This window comes from Strongylocentrotus purpuratus, unplaced genomic scaffold (genome assembly GCF_000002235.5).
Source record: "Strongylocentrotus purpuratus isolate Spur 01 unplaced genomic scaffold, Spur_5.0 spur5_contig_825, whole genome shotgun sequence".
Taxonomy (NCBI): Eukaryota; Metazoa; Echinodermata; class Echinoidea; order Camarodonta; family Strongylocentrotidae; genus Strongylocentrotus; species Strongylocentrotus purpuratus.
This window is the reverse complement of record NW_022145530.1, coordinates 153,510-173,991: the sequence shown is the minus strand read 5'-3', so window position 1 is coordinate 173,991 and position 20,482 is coordinate 153,510. Positions and strand designations below refer to the sequence as shown.

The 20,482-nt window shown below is 36.7% G+C and overlaps 1 protein-coding gene across 1 annotated transcript in view; it reads left to right on the top strand.

Moving 5' to 3' along the window:
* Positions 1-20,482, top strand: part of LOC592542 (dynein heavy chain 1, axonemal) — a 73,724-nt gene that overhangs the window by 26,897 nt on the left and 26,345 nt on the right. Inside the window, 18 exon segments of the mRNA XM_030982456.1 lie at positions 283-454; positions 1,039-1,193; positions 1,688-1,865; positions 2,589-2,783; positions 3,285-3,404; positions 4,726-4,737; positions 6,237-6,395; positions 6,873-6,992; positions 11,012-11,152; positions 11,684-11,844; positions 12,212-12,369; positions 13,272-13,445; positions 14,479-14,625; positions 15,506-15,771; positions 16,612-16,808; positions 17,673-17,808; positions 18,777-18,985; positions 19,786-19,957. Coding sequence (XP_030838316.1) covers positions 283-454; positions 1,039-1,193; positions 1,688-1,865; positions 2,589-2,783; positions 3,285-3,404; positions 4,726-4,737; positions 6,237-6,395; positions 6,873-6,992; positions 11,012-11,152; positions 11,684-11,844; positions 12,212-12,369; positions 13,272-13,445; positions 14,479-14,625; positions 15,506-15,771; positions 16,612-16,808; positions 17,673-17,808; positions 18,777-18,985; positions 19,786-19,957 — 2,872 coding nt within the window.

The following is a 20,482-nucleotide window of genomic DNA, read 5'->3' as shown; positions in this document are numbered from 1 at the left end:
TTCAGCTGTCGAATGTCTATAAGGACATTTTTACATCTTATTTCATTAGTTAGGCCTATGTAGACCTTTCTATACAACAGTGACGTTTTTACTATAAAGGTAACCAAAAATACCTGTAAAATCTTAGATCCCCAATGACAAGAATAATATTCTTCTCTAAGCATTGCAGATATCTTGTATATTAGGACTTGTGCAATTTTTATCACTTGTGATTTAAATAAACATGAATCGATCTATATCAAAATATCACTCCAAGTATTTCAAACTATTATTTGTAATCAGGGAGGAGCCCATAGACTACGGTGAGTTAGATGCATCCATTCGTAAGCACTGCAGTAAGCTTAGTCTCAAGGACGTGGACGGCTTTGTCACAAAGTGCATTCAACTCTACGAAACCACCGTCGTACGTCACGGTCTCATGATAGTTGGACCTGCTGGCTCAGGAAAAACTATGGTAAGGATTAAGCTTTTTCTGCCTCAAAATATAAGCTCATGCAGTCCTGGAGATAAATGAACAAATTTAAAGGAAATGAAAAATCAGGAAACGGAAAATAGTTCTTTGTATTTATTAGACAGAGTTGGCACTGTAGCTATAAGTATTTGATTGCTAGGAATTTGCATTGCTTGCTACATTGATATCTTTTCCATACAAGTCTTTATTTTTATGATTTAATCAATTGTGGGATTAAATATGTGAGATAGTGATGATCAATTAGTGAATGATCTGTAGCTGTTCCTTTTTATGGTGTTTTGATTAGTCTTGATAGTAAGCAAATAATTACCATTGGTGAAGGTGATGGGACAAACTATCACTTCCGAGGTGATCTGGATGTAGCTACACAGTGTAACAAACTTTTCTTCTCCCATCAATGATGGTTGAACTATCTTTCCTCACATGATTTACTTTTGACCAATCATAGAGCAAGATTATCAGTATCTGGAATATAATGTCTTACATCAATAAACTAGCTATTTAAATGATTATGACTTTGTATGCATTTTGACTCCAAGTTTCTACTTGTATGCTTCCCTTTGTAGTGCTATGAGGTGTTACGGCGAGCTCTGACCTTCTTGAAAGGCAAGGAAGCGGTAGGAGGAGGTAACTACGAGACGGTCACCACCTACATCGTCAACCCCAAGTCTATCACCATGGGGCAGCTCTATGGAGAGTTTGATCCTCTCACCCATGAATGGTAGGAATTACACATTTGATTAGTTCATATTTTGGTGTATTGATCAAGAAGAAAAAGTGGCATAAACAGATGCAGTTTGATTTTGTATTTGAAAACAATTATTAAGCTTTTTTTTCCAGTAATAAAAGCAGTAGTGACAGTATCAACAATTGTTCGTAAGTATAGATTGTGGTGTTGTGATGATGGGTTTTTAAATGGGCTTTAATTAGAGGATAACTGCAACTGCTGTCATTCCTTATTCCTTCAAGTTTCTCAATAAAGGCCTGATAATTACCCATTTTTTTTTCCCCTAATTTTTTCCAGATCTTTTTTTCCTGATTTTCCCCTTATTTCCTTATTTTTCACTTTCTCCCCCTATTTTTTCCCAATTTTCTTACTCAAAAGTTAGATGCCATTTTTTTTCCTGAATCCTTTTTAATTTTTTTTACTTAAGGTAAAAAATGAGGTTAAAAATCACTCCTATCAATAATTTTTACATATTTTCCACTTAATAGGACTGACGGCATCCTGTCATCCCTGATCCGAATCGGCTCTTCGTCGATGGACGAAGATGCTCGTTGGTATATCTTTGACGGTCCTGTGGATGCTGTCTGGATTGAGAACATGAATACCGTCTTGGACGACAACAAGAAACTCTGTCTCAGCAGTGGAGAAATCATCAAACTCACTGATGTAAAAAGAATTTTATGAGAGGATCATATCGAGTTCTTTAATTTGTTTTCTTGGGCGTATTTAGATTTGGCCTGTAGTTTAATTGGTAAAATTTAATGTGTTTAGCCCGTACTGCGCCCATGTAATTACCAACGTACAGTGTACATCACTCTTAAAGCACAATGCAACCCTAGTTCATTTCTATAAAGCAGAAAAATAAGCGAAACAGAATTGCGAAAGTTTGAAATAAATTGGACCAATAACAAGAGAATTCTGAATGTTCGAAATATGAGATCATTAAAAAAGTATGAATATCAAATTGGCAATTTGGTCCTTGGATTGTGACATGGACAATTCTCCTGTTTGTAGTGTGCAAAAATATCATTAATTTTTGTTTTTCTCCTGAGTGCCTTCTCCCTTTGGGCACTACTTAAAATATATTATGGATAGCATATTTTATGGGTCCTACAAAGAGAAAAATACTCTCCGGAGGTACACATTTCTTTTTTGGTTGAAATTGTAGTCATTTTGTGTGTTGGAACGGATTGAAAAGTTGTCTTGCACCACGTCACAGTGGCAAAGTTCTCATACGTATAGTGATTATTACTTTTAAAAATGCTTAACTTTCTTATTGTTTTTTCCAATTTCAACAGTCTGCATCTCTGACTTTTCTCCTTTCTTTTAGAGCACTTTGCTACTGTGATTGAATTTCCCTTAACTAACCTTTTTCATCTCTATTCACAGTTCCAGCGGATGATCTTCGAGGTAGCTGATCTGGCCGTTGCCTCTCCTGCTACTGTCAGTCGCTGTGGTATGGTCTACCTGGAGCCCAGTATCCTGGGCCTGAATCCGTTCGTTGAATGCTGGCTCAAGAAGCTTCCTGATGCCATCTACCCTCACAAAGATCAGATGCAGGCTCTCTTTGATGGTTTCCTTGAGGTATGTTGGTCTCCACTAATTCAAATCTTGCTCAGAAATGACACAGTAAATCATCTCAAAACAACAGCGACTGCAAAGTAGAGTGTCACAATTTTGTATATTTTCACACACAGATTACAGAAATTGCATGGGGTCTTTTTGTGCTCCCATTGGCTTATTTATACTTACACACCGGTATTGATTTTCAATTTGCCAAGGCTCTTTTCTGTGAATGAATTTGACATTCAGCTTCTTTGTTCTCTATTGATCCGGTTTTGAGTCCCGCCTCGGCGCCAATGCATGTCCTTTGGCAAGATATTAATCTACATTTGCCACTCTCCTCCCAATTGAAGTAAATGGGTACACAGTAGGAAAGAACTCCTTGAATGATTTAGTGCCTTATTATGGCGGCTCAGCTACAGCTGGGGTAACAATGTGATAATTTGTATTATGCCCAGTAGAGTATATTCATATAGTAGCTGCGCTATATAAATGGACCTACTATTATTATCCTTTTGACAGGAATCTCTTGAATTCATGCGAGCCCACTGCAAGGAGATTGTGTCGTCCATCGACAGTAACCTAACTCTGAGTCTGCTCAAGCTTCTAGACTGCTTCTTCACTCCATTTGTACCTAGAGAGGTATGTTCAAACTAATCAGTATCATCATCATCCTCTGCTCTGTTTCGATAGGGCTTTAGAGGGGAAGTCCACCCTGATATTATCTTGGTTTTAATACAAGTAGAAAAGTGAGAGAAACAAATAATTGAAAGTTTCAGCAATATCTGATTTGAAATGCGGAAGTTATGAATTTTATAAAGTTGTCATTGTAACACAAAGTGGGGACTCTGTGAGGTAACTTGCGAGCTGCTCTCCAAATGTGCTATGTACAGAAAATTTCATAAACTTTTATTTTCTTAGTTATTGATGATGGAAAAGACTTGTTTCGTACAGAGGTTGTATAAAAATATATTTGCAATAATCGTTTTTAGTACAGGGCAATTGATGCAATTTTTTTTTTATTATCATTACATATTTTCACATCTCTTTATCCGTTCATCTAGTGATATATGTAGACAATCCTTTGTCGATTATATGCAATAGCTGTAGTCATTCCAGTTGTATTGATTTCCTCATATAATGTCTGGACTTATTCTTTTACATTAATTGAGTCTTTATCACGGAATCCCAAGAGGGGTTTTTGTTTGCTCACCATCACATGCTCCACTTTGGATCTCAGTAGTCATGTTTATCTTATTCAGTTGTATTTATCTGATATCGTGGTCATTCATGTTATTATTCCAACCATTTTTTTTCAATTCTCCAAATCGCCAGCTATTAATACATCCTGCAAACCCCCAGTGTATTAGAAGAATAATCAGTATTTAGTGGCATTTAATTCTGCTTTAAGCTTCTGTTACGCTGGACAAATAGAACATTTTTCTCATTGCTTGAATTTATTTGATGTCATTATTTGTATGTTTTCTTCATTATTGTCATGTTGAAATCCTTTATACCGCAAAAATGATCATAATTGACCTACAATGTATGATTATTACTCTCGGTTTTGCATCAACAATGCAATATTCATCTCTTGCCTTTTTAAAGCAACGTTTATGAATTCCTTATATTGTTCACTCAAATTGCAGTCGTAATAGAGACTGCAATGATAACTGTATTCGAAATGAAATGTGATTTGATCCATCCCCCCTCCCTAAAATGCATGTATCTTAAAAAAAGTAATCAATGCTTATATATGTTATGTTATATATTTCTTTGCAAAAAGAAATAAATAAAATGCATGTTCTTATTACGTTTGTACCCATGAATGAAAGAAAAAAATTCCTATGCTAAAAAAAGCTGTATGTACTGACGTACCTAAGAATGAAAAAAAAAACAAGGATTCCCTTTGCTAATTATCTCTCTTCCCTGCATATTCTGCCTCATGATTTTTTGTTTGTAGGATAAAGATGATGTAAGTTAAAACAAGCTTTTTAAAGCAAGTCAGTGTGGTGTGACTTCAATATAAGGAACATGTGGAAACTAATGTGATCGATTAATCTATCAACCTACCACGATAAATTCCTAATTTTGATACACAGAAAACCCTATTTTTTGTTGGTACCCATTTCAAAATTTATTTTCAAAATTATTTGTATCATTGGTTTGATTAATATCACATCACAACAATTAACATCATATTAATTAAACTTGGACCATAGTTCATGTCCACAATTTCCACATTCATTCTAATGACATTACATTTTTGTTCAATATTTTGTTACCTAACTTAATACATCACCTAAGCCAGCATACTAACACCCTAATGCATGCTTGTGGTGTTCAATTTTGCATATTAATAGTGTCCAGCATGTTTGTGCCTCTAATAATTAAAGCAAGCTAAACTTTTATTGCCATTAATAATCTCCCAATTGATAATTCACCCCGGTGTATTAAATACAACAGCAATAGAAACTTGTGTGATGTCAAATATCATATTGAAGACAGCCCCCTGTTAGTGAGAGTCACATAAACAAAAGCTAAGTAATAACTTAATAAAGTATGCCTCTTGAAATTGTAACCCCCCCCCCCCCCACAAAAAAATAATAAAAAATTAACGCATACATCATGGACATCAATCTAAAGTTAATTAAAAAATAATACAAACATGTTTTTCCAAGGGGTTGTATATTGAGCCCAACTAAAATTTCTAGAAATGAAGATGTTTTTTCTAAACCCTGTACATGTAACAGGTCACATAACAATAATTAACAATAATTTAACAATAATACTTATACAATTCCTGCAGCCAATTTTACTCATCACTTAACATTATCATTGCACAGCTTGAGATTCACTACTTTTTTTTTTTACTTCAAATAATGTAGTATCCCTTTAGATTGTAGTTACTGATCAAAATATTGTCAATTCCAGAGCAACAATTACGGTATACATGTACATCAATATTCTTGTGAATGATTTGCAATCATTGGTATTTGAAGTTATGAACAATATCTCATACTTGGTAATAATCATGTTTCCACAAAATGAGCATTAAAGGCATCGTTTAACAATGTTACATCTGAGACGCACGGCCCTACGTGTTATCAGTGTCTGTGATATGGTGTAATATTGAAGCCAAAAAAAAATTGCGCTTCAAAATGATCCAATAGTGACTCAAAAAAGTAAACAAATTTCAGTGACCGGTTTTACCAGACTTGTTTTCCCCAGTAGACTGTAGTGTTATGAAAACCGTTAGGACAACGCAAAATTTGATTTAGATTTCCAATCATAAATATTTTGATAATCAGACAGGCGATCAGCTTGTAAAAGTCATGGGATTCCTGATTGACCTAAAGGTTTATAATTATGATTGCAGCATGAGCTAAATCCAGGATTTTGTTTCAGAATCTGAGGCAAATTAGTTACCCGATCTCTTTATTACTATATGCCTTGTATTGTTGGTATTATTAGGGTGATGCACCTCTGCCCCAAGAGAAGTTGGATCGCATCGGTGAGTTGATTGAACCCTGGTTCATCTTTGCTCTCATCTGGACCGTTGGAGGAGCCGTTGACATGGACGGAAGGACAAAGTTCAATGGTTTCATGAGGGAGAAAATGAAGAAGGAAAATGTAAGTTCGTACATAGTATATGTTTTGAGTGGTTTATGATGATGATGATGTTGATGATAATGGTGATGAAGGTGATGATAATGATAATGAAGACGATGAAGATGATGACAACGATGATGATGATAGTGATGATGACGATTATGATGATAATGGTGATGATGATGATGATGGTGATGGCGATGAGAGTGATGATGTTGATGATAATGGTGATGAAGGTGATGGTGATGATGATAAAGACGATGAAGATGATATGACAATGATAATGATGATAGTGATGATAATGATGATGGTGATGATGATTATGAAGATGATGACGATGATGATGATGATGATGATGATGAGGATGATGATGATGATACAGATGCCACTGATAACAGGTAAAATGAAAGCTTATAAACAACGACACTAAAAAGTCCTTCAATTTCTGTTTTCTAAAACTGTCATTGCTTGATTTATTATTTTTTTTCTTCAATCCAGATCCAGTTACTGATGCCAGAAGAAGGTTTGGTCTTTGACTACAAACTTGATGATGGAGGAATAAGCAAGCGTCCCTCGAGGGATGACGATGAAGAGGAGGAGGAGGGAGCAAATAAGCAGGTAAGAAAAAAAAAGTCTTCTATATCATCCAAATGACTTGTTTCATCTAAAAGTTAATTATTGAACATACGTACAGTATAGCTCCAGGGGGGTGTTTCACAAAGATCCTAAGTTGAAATTATTTCTAAGTTGGACTTAACAACTTTGGAAAGCCGTTGGCATCTATGAAAATATTTAAAAAAAGTTATTTCAAAGGCACAACATTTTGATTCAAATCATTCATATTTTTTATTATCAAGGAGATTTCATGTTCTTGATGTGGAATTTATAAAATTCTAAAATACTTAAATTTTCGCTTTTGAATATGGCTCTCCATGATTTTTAAGTCCGACTTAGAGTTAAGTTTGACTTAGGATCTTTGTAAAGCACCCCCCCCCCCCAGGAATATTTCTAGTGTACATGATTCTGATATTATGGAATTTTCTCTCTCTCAAATTTAATGTGCATCTAAGTTATTCTTTTAAATCTAGATATACTTTTCTATGATACATATGAATATCTATTCCATAGCATGTGTTTTAGTGTTTTCAGACTGATTACTATTTTCATCTAGTTTATCAAAGAAATTAATAGTCATAATGTAAATCTGATCGTTTGTAATGTCCATCTAATTTAACCTTTCCTTTCTTTGCAATGATTTCCAGTAATCTTGATTCCCAGCAAATATCATGTAATCAATATTTTCTGTAGGTATTCTCTCAGTGTCTATTGTGTAACTAACTTGAATACTTCATGAACTGTAAAATATGAGTTAACCAATTTCTTTTATCAATTTCCCTCTCATATTGGTTGTATATAGTATTTGGGATTGTTTTATTGTCGAAAAGTAAAGTACTCTTTTTCATAACCTCAAACTTTCTTTTTAGAGCATAGATGTAAAGAAAAATCTGATTTTCAGTTCCTTGTATTTTGTTCTTTTTACATTGATTGTTGTAAAATACTGTAGGCAGTGTGTAAAGATGTACAAAAGAGACAATCTGAAAATGTTATTTCCCTATCGTCTAAACCTGAAATGACTTGAGTTTACTATTTTTCATTAAATAATGCGATGTTTCTATTCTAATACTAACATTTTCTCTTCATCCTCCTTGCCAAATGTCATTCTAAATCTAAGGGATTTGCCTTCTATCTTTTGGATGACGAACAATGTTCTACAGACCCGGTAATCAGAATGTAGACCAGCACAGACTTCTGCAGAGCATGATGTAGTTGAGGTCCCAAAACCCAGACCAAGACCCAAATCATTGTGTCATAGATCCAGGACCTTTGCTAATATATAGGTTTAAGAGTGAGCCCAAAGAACAGTTCCCACATCCTGACAAATGGGTCTCAAAACCTAGTCCAAGACCTAACCATTTAGACAAACTTCTTGACGCAAATATCCCCAAACCAAGACCTTGTATGTGAGGCCAAAGCCTTGACAGATTGGACCCAAAACCTAAACTAAAGACTTTGTAGAACGTAATAGACTCGGACCTAACCAGTAGATATAATGAGCAAAGTGCTGTTACACACTGGACTTAGATCCAAGATCAAAACTTTTACCATTATTAAAGACCAAGACTTGAACATTCACAGGTTGTTGAGTTCCCAAGACCTGACAAACTCCTCACTGCTCTAATTAACTCTTAAGACCTGAGCATGATTATCGCTATTGGTATCCACATCACCCTCACTATTTGCACTGCATGTCAACAGTCATTTCATTCCATCACTTAATGGGCTATTGAAACCTTCAAAGGCATGCTAATTGGTATATTTTATCAGTACAACCTAAGTACAATTACATCAGCAGCTTCCTCAGTACACATTGCTTAGCATTTTCAGAAGCACTAGCTATATAGCAGGGTGGTCCTCAAGGTGTTTTACCAAGTAACGGTGACACGTTTAATGGTTTGAAAAATCAGCAACCGATTAATATTCTTTCTCAACCAAAATTATCTATGAAATATGGGTCATTTCATTTGTGTGAAAATGGCTCAGATAGCACTAGAGAGCAGCAAAGAACCCTTTATAATCAATTAAGCTAGCCCTGGGCCCCTGCCACAGTGGTCTTCACTCTTCGCATGCATCATTTCATTTCAAGTTCCAATTTTACATTTTCTTTACTTTTGTTTGTGGACCGTGCACTCTGGCTATAAGCTAGGCCAACAGGAGCCAATTTTTGCTTATTTGCATGATTGGTACGTTGCAACTTGTCACAGAAGTTTCATAATTACAGCATTACATTAAAGAGATAACTATGTTAGCTTATCTTGATACATGTATTAAACAGGTTGAGAAACACACTTCTGATCAGGAAATGATCTTCACAGAGGTTTGTAATATGAAGTATTAGACTTGAGGTTTAGTTGAAGTTGTTTTGGAATTGATTCAAAGTTTTCTCAAAGTTGAGGGTTTATTTGTGTAATCATTTTTCTGAATTTATAAAGAAAGATTGTTGTCTTCTATTTTCTATTGGGACAAGGGTTTGAATTGTTTTACAAATTTCTCAGGTTCATTGTTTTTGTGCTGTCATGTCAATACAATAATTATCTTTCAGACTTTGTTTTGTTGTTTTTCTTATCTTGTTTGTTATTTTTGGAATAAGTCTTACATTAGAGTTTGGATGATATTTATTGAATGAAACTGTTTTCGAGATTCACTCAAGAGGCAAATATCAGTCAACTTAGGCGAGATCAATTTAAATCCTGATGAAATGAGCATTGTCTTGTTGCAAACCCTTTTGCACTTGTATTTTGTCATTTTTCCCCATTAAAAATGCATAATTTAAAAAGATATTCCCATTACTGCCTGAACATCATCGTAATATATACATATTTTGTTTCTTATTAGTGTATTAGTGTTGCATTTCATATTTGCACCATGGATTGCATGTACAGTAGACACAAAACTCAGCCTTTTTACTTCTATTCAGATCCTACGGGTAAAAATAATGACGTCATGAAATGAATGAAAAATAACAAAGTTTTGCATATCACAATCATTGAATTGAGTTTAGGTGTTTTCCTTTCTTTTCATCTATTACAAATCAATGACTTTCAGTTTAAGTTCATTTTCTTCATATATAAGTACATTAATTTGATGTTTGGACTTTCATGAGTATCCAGAGATATCGAATATTGGATAGCAACATTGGCAGTTTACTGGAACTTTTTAATTCAAGAAATAAGATCACACTTTAACAGGAACAAAGATGGTAAAAGATAGGTGATCATGAGGCAGGTCATGTTCTTCTTGTTATTAAAGTGAAATCTGTAGTATATGTACATGGCAATTTGCATGCTTATGTAAAATAACATTATTGAGAGTCGTACATGTTGATTTTGAAGGTGTTGTGGTTGGGGGTATCACATCGGTGTTATTGCATGCTTTCAAGTTTGGTTCTCATAAAGTTATCACTTTACTTATGTAAAGTCCACTTTTCCTATTTCATATATGCACTCTCTGCACTAACATTTTGGGGGGTTATTTTTTGTACACATTACACAGTTTTCAACTTTTAAAACTTTCTTTTTTGAGAACAATCACATAAATTCTCCTTTATTTGAATTCTTGTTTCGATTTTTTCTGTTGTTTTTCTCATTTTAGGGGGTCAATGTAGCAGTAAGACATTCTAAAGAAATTTTCCCATAGCAAAGGAAGGGTAGTTGTTATAATTACTTCCACTGTAATTGCTATAAAATATGTAGATTAGCTGCCTTTCAGAGGCAAAGTGATTTATTAACTCAACTTTCAGTCATAAAGTATAGGGTTCAAATCCTTGCCATGTGCTTATATTTATAGACAGGGTATTTCATTGATAGCCGATTCTTTCTACCCAGGGGTAGCACATGGGTATGAGGGAGTTTTTGTTGTTGCTATGCGTTATATGTTGGCGATACAATACACAATTATGTACTTTTTTTCCAAAATGCACAAAAAACACATTATTTTGTAAGGAATACCGGTCATTCAAAATTGGAATATTATTATAATTAATTTTGACAATAATGATTTTTGGTTTGGTTTGGTGATAGATCTGCTGGAAGAATTGGATGAGTGGTATTGCTCAGGTTGAAATATCGCATGAGATGCAGTACTCTGACATCATCGTACCAACCAGTGACAGCATCAGGGGATCGTATCTTCTGGATATGCTGCTCACCAATAGAAAACAGGTCGGTATATCATTTAAAATGAATTGCAGAGCATCTAAACTAGTCATTTATCAGTGTATGTTTGTGAACGAGGGATGGATGAAGGTTGAAGAGAATGGCATAGAAAGAAGGAATTGCTCTCTTACAGAATTTGATAGGGAAGAGAAGGGAACCTGAAGAGAACAAGAGAGAGAGAGAGAGAGAGGGAGGAGAAAGGCATAGAAAGAATGAATTGCTCTCTTACAGAATTTGATAGGGAAGAGAAGAGAACCTGAAGAGAACGAGAGAGAGAAAGAGAGAGAGGGGAAGAGAGAGAGAGAGAGAGAGAGAGAGAGAGAGAAGGGGGTGTAAGAGAAGAGAAGATAAAATAAAGTGAAGTGTTAGATAGTGGTGAGAGAGATAAGGAAACAAACAAGATTTGGGTGATTTGTTTTTCATCTGTAAGTTTGTAAGAAGTAGAAACTTAATAATCATACTTCATTTCTTGCAATCTGTACTCTGAACAATATCTCTGTGCTCTCCCCACCCCCTTTTATTGACCTTTGACCTCAGGTCATCTGTGTAGGTGACACGGGTACAGGCAAGACAATGACCATCTCTGACAAGCTCCTCAAGTCTATGCCTGCCAAGTACATCAGTAACTTCATCTCCTTCTCTGCTCGCACCAGTGCCAATCAAACACAGGATCTCATTGACAGCAAGCTTGACAAAAGGTAAAGATAAAGTTATCTTAAAGAATTCATAAAAAATTCATAGTACGTCTATTTTTAGACAATTAAGATAATTTAGTGATGTAAAACAAAAAAGGAATTACCTAGCAATGATGGGATTCCCAAGGTAGTTGTGTTTGTGATATAAAATACAGGTTGTATGTACTTGTATTATGTTGAATATACGCCTATTGGCTGATTCTTGTTGTACAAGTGAGAAGTGTTTTTACTCATATGTCATTGACTAAACATTTAAGCATTGGATATTTTGTGAGTCCGCTGATGAAAATTCTGCACAGATTTTGAAGCAGTTTATCATCTAATGTTTAGTCTTAATTTAAAAGAAAAATTTGTTCATCTTTTTGTGAAGGCGCAAAGGAGTGTTTGGTCCACCTCTTGGCAAGCATTTCATCCTGTTTGTGGATGACCTGAACATGCCTGGTCTGGAGGTGTATGGAGCCCAGCCTCCCATTGAGCTGGTCAGACAGTGGATGGATCACAAGGGCTGGTATGACAGAAAACAGATTGGTAAGTTGATGATGATTATGATGACGATAATGGTGATGGTGGTGACGATGATGGTGGTGGTGATGGTGGTGATGATGTTGATGTTGATGTTGTTCGTGGATGATCTGAACATGCCTGGTCTGGAGGTGTATGGAGCTCAGCCTCCCATTGAGCTGGTCAGACAGTGGATGGACCACAAGGGCTGGTATGACAGAAAACAGATTGGTAAGTTGATGATGATTATGATGATGATAATGGTGATGATGTTGATAATGATGATGTTGATGTTGTTCGTGGATGACCTGGACATGCCTGGTCTGGAGGTGTATGGAGCTCAGCCTCCCATTGAGCTGGTCAGGCAGTGGATGGACCACAAAGGCTGGTATGACAGAAAACAGATTGGTCAGTTGATGATGGTTATGATGACGGTGATGTTGATGATGGTGGTGATGATGGTGATGATGGTGGTGGTGGTGGTGGTGGTAGTGGTGATGATGATGATAATGATGATGTTGGTTTTGATTTGATGATACATAGAAGGATGATGATGTGATGGTGATGATGATGATGGTGATGATGATGATGATGGTGATGATGATGATGGTGATGATGATGATGGTGGTGATGATGGTGATGATGATGATGGTGATGATGATGATGATGATGGTGATGATGATGATGATGATGATGGTGATGATGATGATGATGATGATGGTGGTGATGATGATGATGATGATGATGATGGTGATGGTGATGATGCTCATGATGGTGGTGATGATGATCATGATGATGTAGGTTTTGATTATGATGATGGTGATGTTGGTATTGATGATAATGACGAAAAGGATGGTAATGATAATGAAATACTACTGATGACATACAACTTTTCAAAACACTTTATCTTTCTTTCCTCTTGTAAATAGGTGCCTTCAGGGAGCTTGTGGATATCGGATTCTGTTGCGCCATGGGCCCACCTGGTGGAGGTCGTAATCCTGTGACAGCCCGTCTGATGCGTCACTTTAACTACATCTCCTTCCTCGAGATGCAAAGGGAGAGCAAGATCCGCATCTTTTCCACCATTCTCAACAGTTGGCTTGGTGAGTAGTGACTGCTTTCATCTTTTGAATGAAACATATAATACCAGTAAATGATGTAGAACTCTGTTGTATAGAGACAGAACATTGAACAGAAACCTTTGAAATGTGGCGCTTACAAAGAATGCAGAGAATTCTAGCTAGGTTATGAACATCAGCAATATAGAAATGCTACAAAGAGCAAGCAGATAAAGGGAGCTGATGAAGACGGTACCAAAAAAAAAGGAAGCTTCTATAAGCCAGACATTTAAAAAGAGAAGGAGGACTACAGAAGATAAAATGGAAACGTGGTTTAATTGACACAATTAAGCAGTTGACTGGACTTTGTTAAAGGTCAGAGCAAGCTCTCATGATCGATGACAATGGATGTGCATATAATGCCGCTGACCCTGACCTGGGACGGCACCAGATGAATACAATTATGCAATGTAGATAGTTGCATTGTAGCTCTACCTATTCGTCTATGAGAACCCCAAAATATATGAGAGAGATGTAAGGTTTATCAGCATGAAACTGTGTAGACATTTTGTGCCAATTTCTGGGCCCTGTCTTACAAAGATTTGTGATTGATCCAAATCAATCGTAAGGCCTTCAATCAATCGCAGTCTCCATCTCTTATATAGTTGCGATTGATATAAACTATTTGGGGTATTTCGTTAACAACAAGTCAAACATGGGTGAGGAAATGGAGAGCGTTTGATATTTCATTGATATTGATGATGACAAGGGTAGTTGATCTGTATATGGCTTTTACATGTTTGCAAAAGTATATTTAATTTTGATGATTATGATGCTGATGATGATGAAGATGACAGCATTTGATCTCTCATTTGCAAAAGCATAGTAGGAGGCAATGTAAAATGATTCAGCTATGATTTGTAACCGTGATCTCTCATTTGTTAAAGCATAATAGGAGGCAGTTTAAAATGATTCAGCTATGATTTGTAACCGTGATCTCTCATTTGTTAAAGCATAATAGGAGGCAGTGTAAAATTATTCATCTATGATTTGTAACCTGGATCTCTCACTAATGCAGCAAGTAACCCCTCCTTGAAAGAGCATGCCCACCAGGTGGTGAATGCAGCCATTGATGTGTATGAGACCATCATCACCCAGCTTCTACCAACCCCTGCTAAGAGTCACTACACATTCAACTTGAGAGATCTCTCCAAGGTCTTCCAAGGTAATTAAAAAGATCAATAGACTTGCCGTAAAATAGGAATTTCAGAATTCAAATTGGCCACATTTATATATTTTTTCTACCATTACATTAGATTCTTCAAAACAAAAACAAAAAGGAAAGAGATCAAACATTTAGAATGAAACCGTCACCTTCATCTTCAGGCCTACAAGGTCATGATGAATTGGATACACTCGGTCGCAAAAGGATTTTTTGAATGGCTGAAGGAATTTGAATTGAAAATTGCCAACATTGATATCTTAATAAGCCAGCTTACGGTTGCAGTCCGAGCATGAGCAGATAAAGGTCATTTGTACCAAAAAGGTAAAACCCACAGAGATAAATACTTGATATGCGCTCATGAAAGTTATACATTATTCATTTATGCACCAACGGTACATTCTAAGATACGCAGGTGGAAGTATTCTTTTCAAGAGGGCAAACAAAAGGTATTCATGAAGCACATCTAGGACTTTGGCAGTTATTATTCTAAGATGCTCAAAGTGGAACTTCTCCATGTGTAAAAGATCTGTGGATATTTGGGGTCATTTGTACCATGTGCTATCTGTAAACTCCCTTATTGTTCTACCATTATGGTCTGTAGAAAAAGTACTAATCTTGCATCCAGAATAATCTACGTGAATAAATATTGCACATCGTAGACCAATATGTGACAGTTTGTTAAGGAAGGTGTATTTGCATCAGACTACAGAAATCTGTAGTTATCATAAGTAGTGGCCAAACCAAGATGACTTACATGTACGTATCAGTCTCTGTATTCCTCATTAATCACCATAATTTTGTAACTAAATGAATCAACACAACATTGAGTCTTGAATATTGTCAATGATCTTTAATAATTTCATTACACCTTCCACTTCAGGCATGCTGATGGCTGACAGTTCTAAGATTGAGGATGTGAGCCAGCTCCTGCGGCTGTGGCATCACGAGAACTGCCGCGTCTTCCAGGATCGTCTGGTCAATAACTCTGACCGGGAGTGGTTCTCTGGCTACCTCGAGGAGAAGATCACCAAGGACTTTGGCTGCAAGATGGACGAGGTCAACCCCCGACAGCCCATGCTCTATGGTGACTTCATGATCGCCAATGTTGACAACAAGGTCTATGCAGAGGTCACTGATCAAGAAAAGGTAATGTTGAGGGGTCGGTCACACAAAGACGTAACTCCATTTTGGCCATTTTAAGAAAAAGTGGTTTATGTGTCACGGAGCTCTTGGGCCTTAAGGAGTTAAGTCTATGTTTCACTAGCCATTGACTTCAATGGGGTGTTGGGTGGAGTTTTAAGTCTTTGTGTTTCCTGGAAAGCCCACATTATTTTAACATTTTGATATCAAATACTTATTTGGGAGAAATATGGAGTTACGTCTTTGTGTCACTGAACCCTTGATGTGATGTTTGTGCCTGTCTCTCAGAGAAAGAATTACGCAAGTCAGAGTCCTTTGTTTCTCTTCAAATCTCACACTTCACTAAGAATTTACAAGTATATATGTCTCATAGTTTTTGAATGAGTAAAAGTTCAGAAGCTTGAGGCAAAGATGTCAGATAGACAATAAAGAAGTTAAATTGAATATGAAATCCATGCCATTTGTCTGTAATTTATAGCTGGTTCTTCTACTAAGGAAATATAATGTAAATATGATGGTGCGTTAGCTCAGTTAGTAGAGCAGCGGTCTCGTAATTCGGCGACCCGGGTTTGAAACCAAGGCGATGCGCTAGTGCCCTTTGGTGAGGCAGTAATCCTCATTACCAGGTCTCTCGGAGAGGACCTAAAGCCGTCGGTCCTCTGGTTGCTTACTAACAAGCATTTACGCTTTCTTAGCAGTCGGGTAAAATAACCACCGCTACACTACTACATATTCATCATCAAAGTGCTTGCCAATTCAAAAGTGAATTACCTAATATGGGCAGGAAGGGCAAGTGCAAAATGCTACCCCATGAGTAACCTCACCTGATTTCTTTGCTACCCACAGATGGTGAATGTGATGGAGGAGTACCTAGAGGACTATAACCAAGTCAATACCGCTGTCATGAGGCTTGTCCTGTTTGAGGATGCAACCAAGCATGTCTGCCGTATCACTCGTGTCATCCGTCAGCCCCTGGGCAATGCTCTGCTGCTCGGAGTGGGTGGTAGCGGGAGACAGAGTCTCACAAGACTGGCTGCTCACATGTAAGTCTTAAAGCCACACTGTCCTACTTGTTGCTACTTGATCCCTCTATATAGAAAACAATGCTTAATTGGTGACCATTGGTCCCCCATGATCCTCTTTTTCTTATGTTAATCAGATAGCCACCTGTCATTGACCACGCTGTGTGGTCTAATCCCTCCCGGCCAAACTTGTACAGCCGGCCTTTAAGCCTAAGTGGTTTTTGTTGTTGTTGTTATTGTTTTATTTCATTTAATCAAAATTCTTCTGCACCATTGAGAAGCAAAGTTTGCCATTTAGTGGGTGATATTCATATGTAAAAAACTTATTAAAAAAATCTTTCTCATGAGTCTATTATAATGAGCATAATTTTCCAGGCAATATGAGTAATATTTTAATTTCAGTCTGCATGTAAGTTAACGTAGTTCTTAACCTGCCTCAGTAATAGGTTAGGATAGAGATTTTAGTTTGTTTCAGAACTTTAGAATGAGAAATTTGTCTATGTGCTGTTTAGATGCATATTTGTTTGTATACATGTTATAGCCAGGAACAATTAAACATGAGTAAAGAGCCCCCAAACAATCATGTTATGTTAAGGTATAACTACAAAAACCCTGTAATCTCATTAAAAAAAAATACAAACAAATTGTTTGTCACTCTGATATTCTTCATGTTCTGCAGTTGGTCCTGGATGGCGTTTCACAAAGCCTTTTTTCAATGACAAATAACAACATTCAGTGACAAATCTGCTGATATCCAATCAGAAGCAAGGATTTCAGTAGCTTATAACACAACTTGTCATTTGTCACTGATGACAAATTTTGTGAAACGCCCCCTTGGTCTATCACTGTTATCATTCTGTCCTCTCTCTCTCTCTCTTTCCTCAGCGCTGAGTACGATCTCTTCCAGATTGAGCTGTCTAAGAACTATGGTGTGAACGAATGGAGGGAAGATTTGAAGACAATCCTCCTCAAGGCTGGTTTGGAAAACAAGGCCATTGTTTTTCTCTTCAGTGATACCCAGGTGTGTAAATTGTTCTGTCATCCCTGTCTTTTTGCCAAGCTGGCAACCTTTAATACATATTCATGCATGAATGTCATTGCCTTTTATTTCTGGCTATGATGATGTTCATCTTTGGGATGAAGAAAACTTGTTTAAAGGTTATTTCCTTGAATCCGCTACAGAATTTTGAATAGAAAATTCAAAGACATGATAATAACAACAACAACAATAACAAAATAGTTTGGATCACAGCTAGGAGGACTTTCCTTTTTAATCCCTGCTTTGAAGACAAAAGAAGAAAAAAAATGAAAGAAAAATATAAAATTTGTATTTTTATATCTACTAATAAAAGCCACACAAATCAACATAAATCTATGAATTATTTTGGGCTTGAAATTGCTTGCCAGGCGCCTTTTTCTGTTTCAGACACTGGTGATCATGGCTCTCCAGGCACCAATAGCTGTGGTCATTTGTAATGTGGTGACACTAAGGTTACCAGACAGCCTATTGAATATTGAATATTGAATAAGCCTTTTCTCTGCTTATCTCTTTTTCTCTCCCTTAATTTTGTCCAGTCAATATCCTGTAGGATTATACAGTCAAACTTGCTTTAGTGACCACCTGTCTATAAAGACCACCTGTCTGCAACAAGCACATTTTTTTTGTTTCCCTTGAAAATGGTTGTTCATTGAAACATGTAAAGGAACCTGTTTACAAAGACCACCTGTCTACAACACACTTTTTGTTTCCCTTGGGCGGTCGCTGTAGACAGGTTTGACTGTACATCGGGTGCCAAAATGACTTTGAGTTCCCTTTAGTCAAGGATGATGGTGTACTCGTTATTGTATAACTTGTAAACATGATTAGTTTTGGTCCTTGGACCTTAGAATCATGTTTATTTATATGTCTTTTTAAACCGAAATAAATAAATAAAAAATAAAAAAAGAATTACAAACTTCATATCTCTTTTTGTTTACAAAACAAAACAGATCAAGAATGAGTCTTTCCTAGAAGACATCAACAACATCCTGAACTCTGGGGATGTCCCCAACCTCTACGGTTTTGATGAGCTGGACTCCATCTACAATGCTATGAAACCCGTTGTCTTGGATTCAGGCATGCAAGCAACCAAGGCTAATCTCTTCTCGGCCTACACCAAGAGAGTCAAGTCCAACATCCATACTGTGCTCTGTATGAGGTAAAGATAATAAAGCTTTATTTCTAAAGAATTGGTAATTTAAAATTCATGCACAAAGTCTATTGAATCCTGTTCCTTTTATCGATATGGAGTTATCAGTGCAGAGGTGTCATGGTCTAGCGGATAGGTCCCTGGACTGTTGATCACATGGTTCATGGTTCAAGTCCTGCTGCGGTACTTGTGTCCTTTGAAAAGACGTTAATTTACACTTGCCACTTTCCACCCAGGTGAAGCAAAATGGGTAACCAGTAGGAAGTAATTCTTTGAATGCTTTAGTGCCTTATCATGGCGATCAGCTGAAACCATGGTGACAATATACAATGTATTTGATATACATGCACATGTAGGAATCATACTGTCACATCATCAAATCAAATCAAATGGAACACACTCCTTCCATTGAAACTTTCATTGATGTTGTCCTTAATCTAAAGCACCCCTTAGTGGAGTGTGATACTCTATACTCTTATTTAGGAGTCATTTGCAGTGATACATTTGTTTGAAGCACCTGTTTCATTCCTTATAATTTCACGCAGGGTGTAAAGGTAAATTTTTACCAGCCAAGAATGAAAAGAAAAGGTGTTTGATTTTGAATATCATTTTCAAATAGTTTTAACTTGTGAATTGCAAGCACCTAAATTCCACATACTATTCAACTCATTTGGACCAAAGTACAGTAGTTAAAATGAACCTGAAGAGGACTTTTATTGCATAACATATCAAGACTGAGTCTCATTGATCATAGAACTGATATCACTAAGATTGTAATCGTGTAATGCAACCCTATTTGTTCTCTCTAGTCCCATTGGTGAGGTCTTCCGAGCCCGTCTGCGTCAGTTCCCATCGTTGGTCAACTGCTGTACCATAGATTGGTTCAGTGAGTGGCCGGATGAAGCCCTGCTCTCTGTAGCCAGGAACTTCCTCAATGACATCCCGGATCTAGATGAAGGTCCGGAGATTGTAGATGGTCTGGTAAGTTTTTTAATTGTTGTTCCATACTGCATTATGATATATTGGTAAATGCTGTTTGCTTTCATACAAGAGGTTCCGGGTTCGAACCTTGCTTGGTGCATACATGTACATCCTTTGACGAGGTGTTTTGCCTACATTTGACATTATATGTAAAGGGGTGTTGGATAGATGTAGTTCTTCCTTTTAATGCTGCTATATATGATCTGATTTTTACCTTACATTGTTCATTAGCTTAAAGTAGGAAGCTTTGCCTCACCTAAAAAACACCATGGAACTATACTTTTATGCTATCTCATGCTTCTTATTTTGTTATGAAATGTAATGGAAGGTGTATTTCTTGCCATTTACATTATGAAATGCATCTGAATTCTGAAGGCCCTGTACTCAGAGCCATCTGTACGCCAAGTTTGGCCAAGTTGGTTTCTCTTGGTCCCGACAAAGCAGCATTCGCCATATTAGGCTCAACTCAAAACGGGTTGGCCAAACTGTCCCTATCAATGGCTCTGGTCTTACTTAAGCTGACAA